The following is a 17,083-nucleotide window of genomic DNA, read 5'->3' on the forward strand; positions in this document are numbered from 1 at the left end:
TTATGCTATCATGGGAAGATGGCTTAATATTTTGTTTTGGTCCAGCCATTAACCATAGTTTGCCAGTTCAGCAAAACCAGGAAATAATAATAGTGGATGGAGAGCCTTCCTACTGTAGTTTGTTTGCTGGCTCACATGAGGGAATGAGCACAAGGAGTTCCACTATCTTAAGGAGCCCTTTTGAGATGAAAGAATTACATTATGACAGACATCAGTAAATAAATCCATCCCAGGACACCCTTGGATAATATGATCAATTGTCATGTAAAAAGCCCAACAACAAAAACCCCACACCATGAAATGGATATGGTTTCAGTCATTTTGGTTAAAATGATTGAATAAGAACTAAATGGTAGTTTCACAAAGCACCAGATGTTAATGGGATTATTTTAAAGAGTTGGCCCATTGGGACTAGGAAAACAGAAGGTGTATCATTAGAAAGAGGCACAGTTTGAAAGCTAGGAAAGGCACAGAGACAAAAGTTTTTGTAAAATGTTAGGAGAATATAAATGAAGAAACCTTGCAGAACAGCTGTTCTATAAAAGGATTTTCAGGAGCCAGTTATTTCATGTTATACCAAGAGAAATTGGTTGTGAATAGAAATTTATCCAAAGTCCTGTGCTGCTATGAGACTCACTATAAATCTTGCTAAACAGCCCATCCAGAAGGCATGGTGTGGACATAAAAGAAGAAGAAAGCTAGCCTGAGTCTTAAAAGCAGTATATTTGGAGCCTAACTACATGTTTTGTTAATTGTGTAGTTTCTCAGAAGATATTTTAAAAATGGAATCCTTAAGTACATTTGTTTTCTAGTTGTAAAACAGCCTTTTCTGAGGTGTTGCAACCCAAACTGTACAAAGTATTCCAAATTCTGTCTTACTGATTATCCTACCTGTATGGAGCACTGCAGTGTACAAATAACTTCTGTTCCTTGGATCGTATATTCCCAAAGATTGGGGCTGAACCATCATATATGTCTTGTTTTTGGCAGTCTTTGGTACAACCTGAAACCTGTATAGCCCTTAAGAATGCCTCATTCCACATCCCATCTTGGGACTATGAATTGAATGGAATTCCAGAGCAAAACCACCAGCCCCCCCCCTTTGTTTACCATTTAGTCAGCTAAAGAGACTAAACAGGTGTGCAGGTGTGGAGAACTCTAAAGCTGCCACACTATTTTGTGACAGATTGATTGGCTAATAATGATTTTGCTCTAAAACAAATTTTGGAATGTTTCTGATGGGCCAACACAGCTACCTGTACTTTTTGTTAGGATATAGTTCCGTTCCACCTTAAAAGGGACAGGCATGACTGTTGTGTGTCACATGCCTGTTTACATTTCCAGCACAGTCTGCTGGGAACTTCCATTTTGTATATTGCTTTTGTATTGCTGTTTTGCTCTGGAGAAGAAGGGAAGCAGACATGTTTTTCCTTTGTCCCTGCTGCTGAATAAAATGCTGTATATAATGCTTACACATGGCTCTGTCCGCCACTTCCGTTGTGGAGATTTATTCACTCTGCTAATTAGCGTGCTCGGTAGCTTTGGAAGACTACTGAGGCTCAAGTCGCTGATTGATGGATGCTGTTCCGTGACCTGGAGATCTCGCGGCTGCCGGCCGGTGGCTGGAGCCAGCTTGGGGCCTGCCTGATGCCCCTGTCTCCCTGGCAGCATCCCAACACTTTTAATGTACAATGCTGTGTCCTCAGTTAAATAAAACACTCTTTTCCTTTTGCTTCTCTTCTTATTTTTATATTTCTGCTTCTTTTTTCCTCTTTTCTCCTTGGTGTGTGTGTGTGTGTGTGTGTGTGAGAGAGAGAGAGAGAGAGGGAGAGGGAGGGAGGGGGAGAGAGAGAGAGAGAGAGAGAGAGAGAGAGACTGACTATAGGCACATGAAGGTGATGGCTGGCTAGTGAAGGACTCTAAAGGCAGGGAAGGAAAGATCTCCCAGGGTGGGAGGCTTGAAGACGAAAGGGAATCTCCTAGGTGACAGCTGTCCACCCTCTTCTGTGTAAGACAAGGATTAAGAGGGGGCTTTGTATTTTTTTCGTTCTTTCTTTTTTCTGTTGCTTTTTTTCTTAAAATTTAGATTTGTTTGTTTTTTTATTGCATTGTGTGAGGAAAAAGTTTCAATGAAAAACTATAAATCAATAAAATGTTATCTCCTTAAGAGCCACACTTTGAAAAGAGAGGAACACATACATTAAGCCAGCCTTCCCCAACTTGGTGCCCTCAAGACATCTTGAACAACTCCCATCAGACCTAGCCAACATGGTCAATAGTCAGGAATGATGGAAGTTTTATTCCAAAACATCTGAAGGAACACAGATTGGGGAAGGCTGCTTTAAACAATATTTATAATTATCCACAACAGGGTCTGGCTTCACAATGTCAAGCCTCGACACCAATTACTGAGTGGGATAGGAGAAAGCAACTCACCTCCAACCAAACCTATAAGTTAATGTAAAACAAAACAAAGCTTAGGAACTTGTTTCCCCCACAAATCAAAACAAATGCTCCTGAATATGCATCAGGTGTATTCTAGGCTAGTATACCCTGTTCAATATGATATAATTAAACACAAGAAACAGGTAGCAAAGCATACCAGCTGGTGGTGTTTCATATCGTTCTGACGGTTCGCTAGGCTGGCTTCTCCCAACGGCATTGACAGATATAACACGGAACTGGTAATTTACATAAGGGGACAGTGGTAAGACAACTGTACTGTCATTCCCTGGGAGCCTGATTAATTCCTGCCACTTTCTGGGCTCCCATCGGTTCTCTTCAAATTCCACAATAGATTCTAGAAAGGACAAGGAGTGGAGACACAATTAAGATCCCCGGAAACGAACTGGAAAGAAGGGAAGGAAATGATCAGCAACAAATAAACCTTCACCAATAAAACTAATTAAGTGCAGCTTTCAGGGTAGTTTTGATCTAATTCGAAGCACTTGCTGTCACTCTATAAAAGTGAGGTGGCAGCACTAGACTCTCGCTTACCATTAATTGGGCTGTTGTTGCTGCTCCCAGCATTCCATGATAGCCTCACACTTCTGCCCTGTTTTTCGGAGAGGTGGAGGTCTTCTGGTGGGTCAGGGACATCTGTACAAGAAACGGAAGAAACATAAGAAGAATGGCATTTGGCTGCCGCGCTTCACTCTGAGCAAGAGACATGTGCAATATTTTCAGGTGGGGCCTTCAGAGAAATCACACTGCTGCTTCTGACATTAGGGCTGTGCATATGACCCTGTCCATCTGTTCACGGAATACATGAGAGAAATGTCATACCAGCCAGCTATGCCCCCCCAGTGCTGACATAGCCGCATGCCACACTCTTCATCTTTACCTATTTCACAAGAATAAAAGCTATGCCTGCAAAGAGCTCTTTGACACCTTAAAGACTGGCACAATTATTGTGGCGTAGGCTTCTGAGGACTACAGCAACACTTGTCTGTTGCATGAATTGGTCTGCTCTAGAAAGTATAATCTGCACAGATTTTTGCACATATGCACACTTGTTGTTTTTAGCAAAATTATACAGGAGGGGAAACCCTACAGGGAATATTAAAAACATCCACATTATAGGGGTCCAATGATTGAACTAGGAGTATTTGAAATTGCAGCATTGTTGCATACAAATGCTAAACAGGTACAGATCTGATCAGCTCTGTGGTCACTGGGAGTCCCATGTAAGAGAAGGGCAAAAAATGTAGTAAATATGTAATGCTATGTAATCTGTAATCCATACGTGTGTGCCAGAATACCTGGGCCTTAGCTGAGTGGCAGGCCACATACTTTGCAGGCAAAGGGTTCAAATCCTGGTATCTTCTGGTAGGGCTGGGCTTGTCCACTGTCTGAAACCCCAGAGAGTCACTGCCAGTCCGTGTGGACAATGCAGAGCTCAATGTACCAATGGTCTGACTCACTTTAAGGCAGCTTCTTCTGTTATTTTGGAGGGGCAGAGCAGAAGGTGGTCTGTCCTATCAAACTTAAAAGGCCAGCTTTGGCATTCACCACTTCTTTCACAGGAAGACTGTTGAGTGAATAAAACAGTTCCATGTGAAACTTGGGAGCGAAGCGTATGCAGTGAGAAATACAGTTGTTTTCCAAGGCCAGGCTCAAAACGTATTTCAGGCATCCACTCTATAATACTAGTGGGATGGGCCCTGGCATCCACTATTTGTCCCTCATGCATTGCATATGATACTTCTTTCCGCTCCAATAGCCAGAACCGTTCCCCAACAAAGGTCAAATTCTATTTCTTGTCTCAGCCGCAGCAGGATTCTTATTAAGCAACTGTCCTGGTAGCAGGAAAGCAATGAGGCAGAGCTGGAGGAGGATTTCTACATAAATATGTGGTTTTTATAGATGGCTAAGAATAGAAGTGCAGGGTTTTTAAAAGGCAGCAGTGTGTGGTTGTCTGGGAGTTAGATTTGAAATGACAATGTATGGGGAAAAGAAGGAGCGCAGTTGGGGGTAGCATTTGCAGGGCCGTAATGAGACTGGCAGCCCAGGAGGATTTTAATACGTGTAAGGAAAAATGGGGGAGGAGGTGGATTTCATCCAGTTTAAAAATGAACCCCTCTTATGTGATGCTCATTCATCAATAAATATATGAGTTGCACTGAAAAACACCCCTTCAGTTGGGCAGGAGGCCTTTGAAAGTCACTCCTCCTAGAACCTTACGACTCCAACTGAATGAGAGAGGTTACCCCAAAGGTGAGACATATCCTGCTCAAGGGTCCCAGAGCCCTGATTGGCAGGTGCTGGGAGCTGCCATTCACCCTAAAAGTTGCCTAACAGTGCTCACCGACCCTTGTCCCTCCCTAGTGAATCTCCCATGCGTAGCCTGGGTAACTCACTTGGTAAGAGTGTGGTGCTAATAACACCAAGGTTGCAGGTTTGATCCCTGTATGGGACAGCTACATATTATTTCATTGCAGGGGGGTGGACTAGAGGATCCTCAGGGTCCCTTCCAACTTTACAGTCCTATGATTCTATCCCAGCTTAAATGTGGCCCTTGAATTAACCTAATCCAATGGCATGCCTGCGAAACTGGCTCCTCATCAACCTGGTACATATTTCAGGGAGTCAGAAGAATATGTCAGGAGGGCACACAAACAGACAGGCCAGAAACAATCCTACACAGTCCTGAAGCGAACGGAAAATCTTGCACTGAGAAATCAGAAGAGGCTAAGGGGGCAGAAGGTGGAGGAGCCTTAGACAGTCTCCTGTGTTTCCCTCTCCTAGCATCCACATGGCATATGCCCAAAAGCCATGACTCACCCCCCCCCCTCTGTCCCAGAAGCAGCACCGCCCCTGTCCAAAGCCCTCAGGGTCAGGCGGCAAAGCAGCCATTTGTGAAATGTGCATGTGAATAAATAGTGCCGAATCTGACTGATGTTGCAATGGGCCCAAATCTTCAGAACAAAAGCCATTACTTGGCAGAGAAGGAGTAAGAACAGATTTTCCCAGAGGGATTTAAATAAAGCATCAGAATAACTTAGCATGCAAGCAGTGGTTTAAAATTTACTTACAAAGGACAGTTATGCGGGAATCATCTGTGGCAATGTCAAGAGATGTGCGGCCTACACAGGTGTACACACCCTGATCTTCTAATTGCACATTTGATATAATCAAGGTGTCCATCTCCATAATTATTCTGCAAAGGAAAGTATAAATAAGACACAAATGACAGAGCAATAATAAAACTAGCATCCTGAATCCGCTTTCTTTAGCTCACCTTGCCTGCACATGGAAATCCTCTCACGAGGCAGCTCGCAATAATGCTTAAATTGCATTTTAGGTAGTAAATTCATCACACACACACACACACACACACACACACACACACACACACACATATTGCTAGCATTAACTACCAGCACAGTTTCAAGCACCCGCAACTGATCGTACCAACTTATAACAGCCATAGTTCTAGTAATCTGCTTTCAGGAAATTTGGAGATTATTCATCTACAGTCCCCAGTCCACAAAGTGCTAGACAATTCTTATTTATCATTCCAACAACCCTGTGAGATAGATTAGACTGAGTGCTAATGACTAAATTCTTACGGGTCAAACCAGACAAGATGAGTTACAGAAAGGTAGCCGTGTTGGTCTGCCATACTCAAAACAAACAAACAAACAAATTTCTTTCCAGTAGCACCTTAAAGACCAACTAACTAACTTAGTTGGTCTTTAAGGTGCTACTGGAAAGAAATTTGTTTGTTTGTTTGTTTTCAGACAAGATGAGAAATGGATGTGATCTAAATTTCCAGTGTTTCATTTCCTCCCCCTTTATAGAAGTCAAGGGGAAGATATGAATTGGATCAGCACCATAGGACTAAGGAAAGGGAAGGTTTAACCCCTTCTCACAATGCTATTTCCCATGTGCATGGCCAGAAAGCATCTCAGTTGCCTTTTTCCACCTGGCCTGGGAGGGGAGGGCCTGACTGACTCCAGCTACAAAAGTTGAGGCTGCTGAACAAACTACTGGGCTGGAGTGTTTTGTTGTGTGGGGGGTGGGATTGCCGCTGTTATGTTTGTTTGTTTTTTGTATCTTTATTGTAGATTTTGTTGTTATTTATGTGGAAATTGTCCAGTCTGCTTATAATATTTTAAATGTTCAATTTATTCTTTATGTTGGGACGCGGGTGGCGCTGTGGGTTAAACCACAGAGCCTAGGACTTGCCGATCAGAAGGTCGGCAGTTCGAATCCCCGCAACAGGGTGAGCTCCTGTTGCTCGGTCCCTGCTACTGCCAACCTAGCAGTTTGAAAGCATGTCAAAGTGCAAGTAGATAAATATATACTGCTCCGGCAGGAAGGTAAACGGCGTTTCCGTGCGCTGCTCTGGTTCACCAGGAGTGGTTTAGTCATGCTGGCCTCATGACCCTCATGAGCTGTACGCCGGCTCCCTTGGCCAATAAAGCGAGATGAGCGCCACAACCCCAGAGTCGGTCACGACTGGACCTAATGGTCAGGGGTCCCTTTACCTTTACCTTTATTCTTTATGGCTACTTTTGTGATATTGTAGTTATGTATTTTTGGTGTTGTAAGCCACCTTGAGCATGGTTAGAATTGTGGAAAAGTGGCATACAAATAAAATTATGTCATATACAGTGCTTTTTTCTGGGGGAACGCAGGGGTACGCATGCCCCTAAACATTGTGTGAATCTTTGTCCATTTACTGTATTTATTTTTCCCAATTTGAACTAAAAAATGGTAATTTTCTTGAGTGAAAATGAGAGTATCCCTAAACATTTTTTAAAGAAAAAAAAGCACTGGTTATATTTGTAATATCGAAGGCCTCCCTATTTATTGCTTGTAACATTGGGGGAGAAACATACATAATAATAGCTATGAGGGGTTGATATTGGGAAAGCAACACAAGGGAAGGGCTAATCTTCCCTTCCCTAAGGGTCACAAACGTCCTGATCCAATTCTTCCCTTTCCCCATGCAAATGCAAAGGAAAGTCATCTACTTTGCCCTATGTTGAAAGGCCCTGTTTGTGGAACGCAATGTTTAAATGTGCCCTTCAACAGTGTGGACATCTGCACGGATGTGTTTTCAGAGTGACAGTGAACCAGGCGTGGTCTGCAGCTCAGTGGAAAAGCACAAGCTTTGCAGTCAAAAGGAATGGGTTCAATCCAGGATAGGGCTGGGAAACACCATTTCTGAAACTCTGGAGAACCACTTCCAGTCAGTACTGGAAGTGACAACACTGAGCTATATTGAGAAAAGGTAGTTCCCTATGTTCCTGACTGGCACTTGAATTTAGATAATAGTATCTGCACTTTTTAAGCCAGGAATGATCAGCTGCTGTCTCATAACCGCCACCCCAAAAACAAAATTAAAAAAACCAAATTAACAGGCTTTCTAGCAGGTTTCAACAGATAAGCAGCACAATCTGTTCATGCATATTGTTGCATATCAGTATTGGGTGTATATATATATACAGTATATGTACAACTCAAAAGAAAAAAAGAGAGATGCAAAGGAATGTTGAAAACATTATTGGTAGAATGTCCAGAAACAATAGATAATTATTTCAGGGACACATGTGGCCCATAGGCCAAAATCTGGTAAACCGCATTGTACATGCTTAATGAATTAACAAGGTGGAGGTTTGTTTGTTTTTACTTGTTCTGGCTACATTATTTAACAAAATAAAATACCTCATAATCTGAACATGTGATGATATCAGCAAAACACGGCTTGTATTTGGTGGGTTTATTTGACTGGTTTGTTCAGTTCTGACCTATTCAAAATACCGTATTTTTCGCTCTATAACACGCACCAGACCATAACACGCACATAGTTTTTAGAGGAGGAAAACAAGAAAAAAAATATTCTAAACAAAATAGTGGATATATGATTTTTGTGGTTCATGCTGTGGCCACAGACATGTGATCTGACAGTGAGTTTGGAGTAGCCCAGTGCAAAAATCCTAAGGATCCATGTGGATCCATGCTTTGTAACCATGGAGGAGGGAAGGAAGGGGAACCATGGATCCTCTGCTCACGACTGCAGTAGATCCCCCCCCCCCGCCACCCGCCGGCATTCGCTCCATAACACGCACAGACATTTCCCCTTACTTTCTAGGAGGAAAAAAGTGAGTGTTATGGTGCAAAAAATACGGTAACTGTACATCTGGCCTACTGGATACAAAATGTAGATTTAGAGCTGTGCTTTCACCACTAGAGGTCCTTCCAGGACAACTATGAAATTATGTGCAGAACTGTAAGGCTGCTTATATCTTACTGAGATAGAAAGTCATTCCAGTTTCATAGAATCATAGATTTGTAGAGTTAGAAGAGACCCCAACAATCATCTATCCCAGTCACTGGAATGCAGGAAACTTTTGCCCAATGTGGGGCTCAGACCCACAGCTCTGAGACTAAGACTCTCATGCCATACCGACTACCAGTTTTCCAATTTTATCCCTTTTGTAGCAGTCCAGAGGCTGCTGGACTAGTTTCATGCTGACTGAGTCTGATGGTAGCTGGAGCCTGACAACTTCTGGAGGGCCAAAGATTAGTCACCTGTGCTTCAAGGACTCATACAACATCTTGCCAAGGTCAACAAGAGATATTCTATTGACCCCATTAGGAAAAACTAGATATTTTCAGCAAAAATACAGGGACAACCAATGGGTTGTAGGACTTACAATGTGCCACTGCCAAAAGAATCCTTAATCCCATACTCTACTTTTCTAGTTGACTGTACCAGGATAGGATTGCATAGTGATTTATATGTATATTTTATGGTTCTGCACTGGGAAGTTTCTGAAGGGTTCAAGTGGGCAGAAAGGCAGTCTGCAAATACATGATTTTTTTTTTTAAAAAATGGTTTATGTAATGCTTTTAGAGCAACTTTCATCAAGGTGGTGCCCTCCAGATATCTTGGTCTATGACTTCCATCAGATTCAGCCAGCATGGTCAATAGTCAGGGATCATGGGAGCTGTAGTCCAAAATATCTGGAGACTATACCAGGTTTAGGAAGCCTGGGTTTCACTCAATGCACATTATCCCAGTAGTGCTCAGCACTGTTAGGTAGATCTGCATTGGCTTGGAGGAAGAGAAGCTTCCTCCGATGGAGGCACTTTCTCTGTCGCAGAGTGCAACTTTTCCCAATGGACGCTTCTCCGAATCCATTATGTCTGTGTTGCAAAAAATAATAAAAAATAAAAAATAAAAATGAGGCCATGAGAAAGGCAAGTGGCATGCCTCACGGTATGTGATACTGTCTCCAACGTCCACCTGCTAAATGGCACAGCATAACTCCCCAAACCCAGGGTGCCGCTAGGAACATAGGAAGCTAACATATACTGAATCCCTCCAGTTTAATCATGTCTGTATTAATCTCCCAGACAGGGGACCCTGAGCCCAACTTGGAGACACCAGGGATTGAATCTGGAACCTTCTTCATGAAAGCAGATGTGTTCTGCTATTGGGCTACAGCCTCTCGCTGATCCACTGTCACTCTGAAAACAACACATACAAGTATGGTGTCAAATGTGCTCGCTTCGGCAGCACATATACTAAAATTGGAACAATACAGAGAAGATTAGCATGGCCCCTGTGCAAGGATGACACACAAATTTGTGAAGAGTTCCATATTTAATTTTTTTTAAAAAAAGTATGGTGTAAAACATCCCATTCCACTTATTTGTTGCTGACCCAGGAACTCCTGTATGTCCAAGCTTGCCTATGTTATTACTCCTGCAAAAGGGGTGGTGATATTTTAAACACTCCTGTGGAAATCAATGGGAAGTCTCATATAAGACCTCACTGTGCCTGGCTCTCTGCTGCAGAGGATTACAGCACAAGAAACAACTACAACTATTTGATGCGAGAATCAACAGTCATTAGAAGCTGCCTGTGGCGTTTGCCCTCCTAGGTGTATGACATCATACTGGGTTCATAAGGAAAGGGTTAACTAATTGTCAAATGACTAACCAATGGGAACCCAAGGGGAGGAGTTAGAGTTAGAGTTAGGGTGGTTGAGAAGTCAGTCAGGAGTTAGAGAAGAGACAGAGAGGATAAGTCTGTGGGTTGGGCTAGTCTGATGTGAGAGAGTGGGAGAATCTGTAAAGAGGACTCAGTCAAACAGTTGATATAATCAGTCAGAAGGTATTAGGAAGGTACAGGCCGGTAAAGAAACTAAAGTTAAGAAACTGACAGGAATATTATCTGAGAAACCATAAACTTGTTAATGCTTATAAAATAAACTTGCTTATTTGGTTCAATTTTAACAACTGTCTGGACTCAGTGTGTACCCGAGAGTAACGGGTTGGTGGCAGCGGGGAAGTGAGCACAGTGGTGGCACAGGGATCAACAGATCGTTAAACGTCCATGTGTGATCGCCACACTGCCCATCAGGGAAGGACCGTAAGTGCACAATCATATTCCCATGAATAAAAATTATTTATGTAAAAAGAAAGCAGAATAAGAAGAAAACTCTCATTTGTTACCTCCCATCCTCTGTGCCATTCTTTACAAGCTCCTCTCCGTCCTTTCTCCAAGAGATTTGAAAGTGGTGTTTCAAATGGGAGTCAAACTCAGCATGGCATTTCAATGCAACTGGATGTGATTTCAAAATTTGTGGGTTCTTCGGCAGAACAGATATTTTGGTAGCATCTAATAAGTGAAGAAAGACATTTGCCATTTGTTCATGTATACAATGAGCAAATTGCTTTACAGTCCTTGTGCCATTCCTTCGCATAAGAATAGGGGAGCTATCAATCCCGGTTTCCATATGATAATCATGCATTACACTTCCTTTGTGAAATTTCACCTGTCTTATTAAAATACTTTACCTTGTATAGTTCACCCAGGAATGACTAGCAGCTTTGCTTCAAATTTTGGTTTAGGTGAACTCCAAGGATAACAGAGGGTTGTACAGATTTTCCAGAGAAATGTCACTGTTCCTTTTGAAACCCTTTACTTTCCCCTTGACATTCCTCAGAAGTACTAAATTAGTTTCACATTTTATAAGTGAGCCAGAGTTATTTGACCATCATTCATTGTTCAGACTGACTCCTGAAAAGCTCTCCAGTGAAACATATGAGAACAGGGATGAGTGAATCTGTCGATTTTGGCTTTTCTAGGTTTCTTGCTTTCCCAGTCTTAAGTTTGGCGCTCCATATTTCGGTATACTTTAAAAGAAATCCTTGTGCAAGTTTCTCCCATAATATACACATTTTTGTATGCCATTGTTTCTTATATAGATTTTTGCAAGCCGTTTCCCCTAATAAAATGCATTTCTGTACGATTTCCCCCTCCATTTTTACGTCATCAATCAGTTGAAGAACTGAATCACAAAATCTGAAGAGCTGCAAATTTGGAAGGACAGCTTTGTTTTGGTTCACAAGTTGTTACGGAAAATGTGAATTGGATACACTCGCATTAAAATTCAAACTGACTTGAATTCTTTTGCCATCCCTAGAGTGAAAGACACATCTGTGGTGTGGGATCTCAGTTATTCACACGTTTGCCCCTACAGTGTGGGATGGCACTGCGCTATGAGTAGGAAATATAGCAGGGCCCTTTATGAAATTCATAGTTCCTGAGTTCCCATCCCACCTCCAGTTTAGCTAAATCATGTCCCACCTGTACTTTGCTAAGAACAGTAGATTAGGGAGATAAGGGAGAAGGGAGAAATCACAAAAGGCAAATGGTTCATGGTCCCTTGGCCCACCTCCCATGAATTGAAAGACCAGTGTGAAGATGAGCAACATTTTACTCAATGTCAGCAAATGTGATTAATTTGCTCTTGCAGACATGTGACCTAGGAAAGCAATAGGCTCGCAAATAATTTTTGCTGATCTACTAAAAAAAAGTGCTGGCACATAGAATCATGGAGTTGGAAGCGACCTTAGAGGTTCAACCCACTGCTCAATTCAGGATGCAACTACAGCGTCCCTGAAATTGGGTTGTGCAGCGTCTGCTTAAATACCTCCACCAAAGACGAGCTGCCACCTCCCAGGCAGTCTGTTCCATTCCCTGTGTAAAATAGTGTTTCATTGAGGAAACTCCACAACCATTATTAATATCAGCATCAGGTCTCTCCTTTTGAATGGGGAACATCCCTAGTGATCAACCAGCCTTTAAATCAGAAACAATATACAATTATGCCAATTTTCTAAAGTGCAAACAGCATTATACTGCATTACACATATTTTGCTGCATTATGCAATTATATTTGTGGTTTTGAATAGGGAATGTTGTGAGTTAAGCACATCCATTAAGAAAATTGCATAGTTGCTTCTGATGCAATGCGTGATACCATTGTTTGGGGAGATGGAATTGTCTTCAGAATGAAATGGGGCGTTTTTCACATCTATACATGAGGCTAAAGCAATCAGATTTTTAGTAGTAACTTGTGTTCATAGGAAGAATTACTTCTGACAGTAAGGGTAGCAGTGATAGCACGTCTCCCAGCAGAATTTTTCACCCAGCAAGTATAAGCCCCAGCATCTTCCTTTCTTGTTACTCTGATTTCCAGGGTGCCATTCTGATCAGGATCAAGGTGCTGCATGTCGTAATCTTTAGTCCTAGGAAGTAAACCAGAACCACAAGTTATTTCATGCGGTTAGAGATTATGAGAATGTCAGGGCAGCCAGGTCTTAGCTTAACTGCCATGATAGGAAGCAGAAGCAAGGCAATGGCTATAAATCAATATAGACATTTCTTTCTTTCAGTCAGAAAAGATGCTACAGCTCATAAATGAAGGAAGACTTGTCTTTGAATGAACTGGAATTACATACTTTTGAATTAAGGTCACACTCACACCGTGCTTTTAAAGTACATGGCTTCACCCAAAGAAAGCCAAAGTTAGTTAAGGGTGTTGTGGAGTAAACTACAGTTCCCATGAGTCTCATAACTGTTAAAGTGCAATAAATGTGCTTTAAATGTACGGTGTGGATTTTACCTTTGATTTCATTTTCCCAGAAATGGTTTTCTTCACTGTCAGAATGAATATGCACCTTCTTCCCACAGTGGCCATGTCCTGAAATTTCTCACCACCACATCAGAATATCTAGCATGATTGGCTAGTTCCATACTCTAACAACAGATTCTTCTTTTTTATGGTTTTGTGTCAAACCATAGTGCGCTTTTAAATGCATTTTTGAATGCTACTCAACAATATTTTCATTTAATTAAATTCAGTGTATTTGTTTTGAGCATTAGCCATTGCAGAATTCCAGGAGTGGGATTTCTGGATCCTCCTTTATCAATACTCCTCATAAGCATACTTATGGCCAAGAGTTGGCATGCAAAGCCTCTGCTTTTTGCTGCGGACAAGTCTTTATGTGAGAAAAGATGTTCAGCTTTAGACTCAGCTTTTGCTGCTCCTGCCTTCTCCTTCTGCTGCATATGTTTTGTGTAAGACAATAAGGAGGGAAATAGCAGAGGTGCAGGGTGCCTTTCAAGAATTTTCTGTGTATACTTACAAAGCCTTGGTCCTTCATAAATATTCACTTGCAGGTGAAGACCCCCGAAACCACCCCCAAATGAAGACACAATAGACACAGATTTTAGTTTAAGGTTTTTAGCATTAAATTTGGCTACAACTTTATTGATTAAAGCATGTGAGTGGTTGCTTAGGCATTAGTTCCAGACTACCTGAACAGGACTGACACTGGGCACCACCATATGTCGGTAAGGGAAAGCATCCTGGGGGAGTGAGAACTCCTTGGATCTCACAGCTCACTCCAAACGCTCCAGCTCACTCCAGATGCTCCCAGGGGCTCTGGTGTGGCCCTAGCCCCTTGACAGGGTTCGGACAAAAGCAAGGCGAGCCCCTGGATTCCTTTAATGGAATTCCCTAGCAGCAATGGAGGGGCAGGCACAGCCAACCACGTCCCCTCCCCAAAACATTGAACCAAATGCCTAACTGCCAACCTTACAAAGTTGTGACGATTTGCTACACGGTAGGCAAAAACCAAGTGGCACCAGCCAATCAGCCAAATGGCAAAATTCCTACCGGGCCCCTGCTCCAAAACAGACGACCCCTACACAAGCATAGCAAGGTCATAAGAACAACCCTAAATATAGGGAGAGGAGGGCAGGTGATCTGCTGCACGTCGCAGGAAAGTGAAACTCTCCAGCAGCGTGCAGCAGCTTAAGTAGCCCCTCAGCAGCCAATAGCCAACCCAACTGGCCAAATTTCTGCCCTAGCAACAGAGGTGCAACCAATGGGTCATTGTGGCCATCCAAACGGTCCTGCCCCACAACAGGGAGGCAGTTTCTGGTGATCTCACCGCAACACGTGCCCTCCATGATGGAGGACCCAACTTACAATAGTGACTAAGTTTATTGACCCATTTTGGGGTGAATGGTGAGATGTTTGTGCATTTCTCTCTCAACCTCGCTCTCTTTCTGTGGATTATCAGGTGACTAGTGGTTTGGTTTAGGGTACTCAATCAGTTGTAGCTACTCAGAGGAGATGCTGCTAGCTTTTCATGGAAACCAAGATTATAACCAATCAGGGTTATACTTTGGCCAACAGGGCCTCTTAGAGGACAATAACAGATCCTGAGTAGGAAAACGCAAGGAAAATGGGCCTAGTACACAACAAAGTTCCCTAAAGAATGAAGCAACACAAGTTAAATTCTGAAGTGTTCTTTGTTATCTTTTCAAAACCAACATTTGCTTTTTATTAAGCCATCTAAATTGCGCCTGAGCAAGAAAAGCCTCTGAGCAAACTAAGCTCTGTTGACCTTTGCCTTCCTGAAGATAAAGGAAATGGAACACCACCTCATGGGGGACCTTATCATTTCCATTGCTAACAAACAATGTGGGGTTTCATTAACCTTGGCATATTATTCTTTGAAACTTTTAAAGTATAAGTATATTTGGATCATCTTTGGCATCTTATGACAGCAATTTTTATTGGATTGGTTTTTTTAAAAAAATCAATAGAGATTTAATGCAACTACATCTCTGCAGCCAGAAATGCCAACAGCAGCCTATGAACATGAGGAAAGAACTAAAATGAGCTTACCAAGTAACATCAGGTGATGGGACAGCAAAAAACTGACAGTACAGGCGGCTTGGGTAACCCACAACCGCAACATATTCTTCACCATCTGGAGTTAACATTTCTGGAGGAATGTCTGCAAATGTCAACAACAACAAAAAAGTTAGAACTACAGATCTATAAAGAGCTTGGATTTAGAAACACCTGCCATCCCATGTGTCAGGGAGAGGCAAACGGGAAAAGATGAAAGGACAGAAACCAGCAGTTATAGGGAGCCTAGAGAGATTATCAGCAGCGTGTCGTCAGACAGTCAGTCTGACGAAGAGGGGGAGGAGGAGTGTGAGCCTGGGACAAGTCATGCTGTACACAGAGGAAATAAGGGGAGGAGTCTTCGCAGATTTGCATGCTGGGTAAAAAAAAGAAGGAAGTAACATTAGTGGGAGCAACTGCGCACAAGGGGAAGGAGGTTAATGGAAACGCTGGAGATGTACGTTTGAACTTTGTCAAATAAATCAATTGTTTGGAACTGGCTGGGAGCCCGGAGTCTTATCTATGGCCAGCTGGACAGCACTAAGCCTCTGACACCATGGGGTTGGGAAAACATTGCTGTCTAGAATCCAGCAAAAGTTAGTTACACTTAGGAGTAGGCTCAGATGTTTACAAATCACTTGCTATTCAGACCAGGGTGGAGGGATGCTTTTTTTGTAATGGTCAGCCCAATCTAACATCATACTCACTGGCCAGAGGGACAGGACACCCCATCTGTCCCTTTGAGCAAGAAATCCCCTATCTTTGTGGGCAGCAGTAACAACTCGTGAGGCAGCTTCTTGGAGGAAGAAAGCAGCAGCAAACAAGGCAGAGTGAGCGGCCACCTCAGGCAGCAGATGCTGGGAAGAGCAGCAGTGAGTGGTTGCAAGACAGAGTTTGGATGCCATGCAGACTGACTGGCACCCTTCAGGCAAGCCTGCTGTCCCCTCAGGTGCGCTATTGCATTGCTGCAATCTGGTCAGATTATGGACGCTGAGTGAGCCAACTCTGCACCTTCAAGCATTGGCCAGAAGGTGTTGCAAGATAGTCGCTGCTAGCTTAGGCATGTGGCTGCTGAGTGGCTAGCAGTGTCCAGTGAAAAGTGCTGAAATCATGGCCCATGCTAGACCATGCTTGTTATGTGTTGACCAATCCCGTGCCTCTGATGTACCCCTGGGCATCCTCTCATAAGGAGATGGGAATCCTCTCCTTCTTGGATATTGGTTAGTCAGTTAACCAAGGGTTTCCCATTGGAAGCTGCCTCTAGACCAGGAGTAGGAAACCTTTAACAGCCCATAGGCCACAAACTTCCAGGAGGGACATGTCCATGGTGGGAGGAGCCAGAAGCAAAAGTAGGTGGAGCAACAAATGTACATTTAACCTTTGGACAGTAGGCTTGTTTCTGCATATACCCCCACACAACGCATCTCTCCAGGCAAGCAACCAGGAAGAAACACTCAAGGTAGGTGCAAAAGATGGCTGGGGAGGGATGGGGCCTGTGGAGGGAGAGTGAGACCTGGAGGACTGCTTTTGGCCCCTGTGCCTGAGGTTCCCTCTCTTTGCTTTAGACC

At 43.0% G+C, this 17,083-nt stretch overlaps 1 protein-coding gene and 1 non-coding gene across 5 annotated transcripts in view; one reads left to right on the plus strand and one right to left on the minus strand.

Moving 5' to 3' along the window:
• CHL1 (cell adhesion molecule L1 like) overlaps positions 1–17,083 on the minus strand; it is a 209,196-nt gene that overhangs the window by 26,042 nt on the left and 166,071 nt on the right. For all 4 annotated transcript variants that reach the window (XM_053378167.1, XM_053378170.1, XM_053378169.1 and 1 more), the window contains 6 exons: positions 15,510–15,621; positions 12,905–13,056; positions 10,975–11,140; positions 5,535–5,659; positions 2,998–3,099; positions 2,603–2,800 (listed from right to left, as the gene is read on the minus strand). In XM_053378167.1, the coding sequence (XP_053234142.1) occupies positions 2,603–2,800; positions 2,998–3,099; positions 5,535–5,659; positions 10,975–11,140; positions 12,905–13,056; positions 15,510–15,621 (855 nt within the window). The remainder of the gene's footprint in view (positions 1–2,602; positions 2,801–2,997; positions 3,100–5,534; positions 5,660–10,974; positions 11,141–12,904; positions 13,057–15,509; positions 15,622–17,083) is intronic.
• LOC128409675 (U6 spliceosomal RNA) lies at positions 10,018–10,124 on the plus strand. Its single transcript, XR_008329287.1, has one exon. It is a non-coding gene; the product is annotated as a U6 spliceosomal RNA (small nuclear RNA).

Source organism: Podarcis raffonei, chromosome 2, assembly GCF_027172205.1.
Source record: "Podarcis raffonei isolate rPodRaf1 chromosome 2, rPodRaf1.pri, whole genome shotgun sequence".
NCBI classification, from domain to species: Eukaryota; Metazoa; Chordata; class Lepidosauria; order Squamata; family Lacertidae; genus Podarcis; species Podarcis raffonei.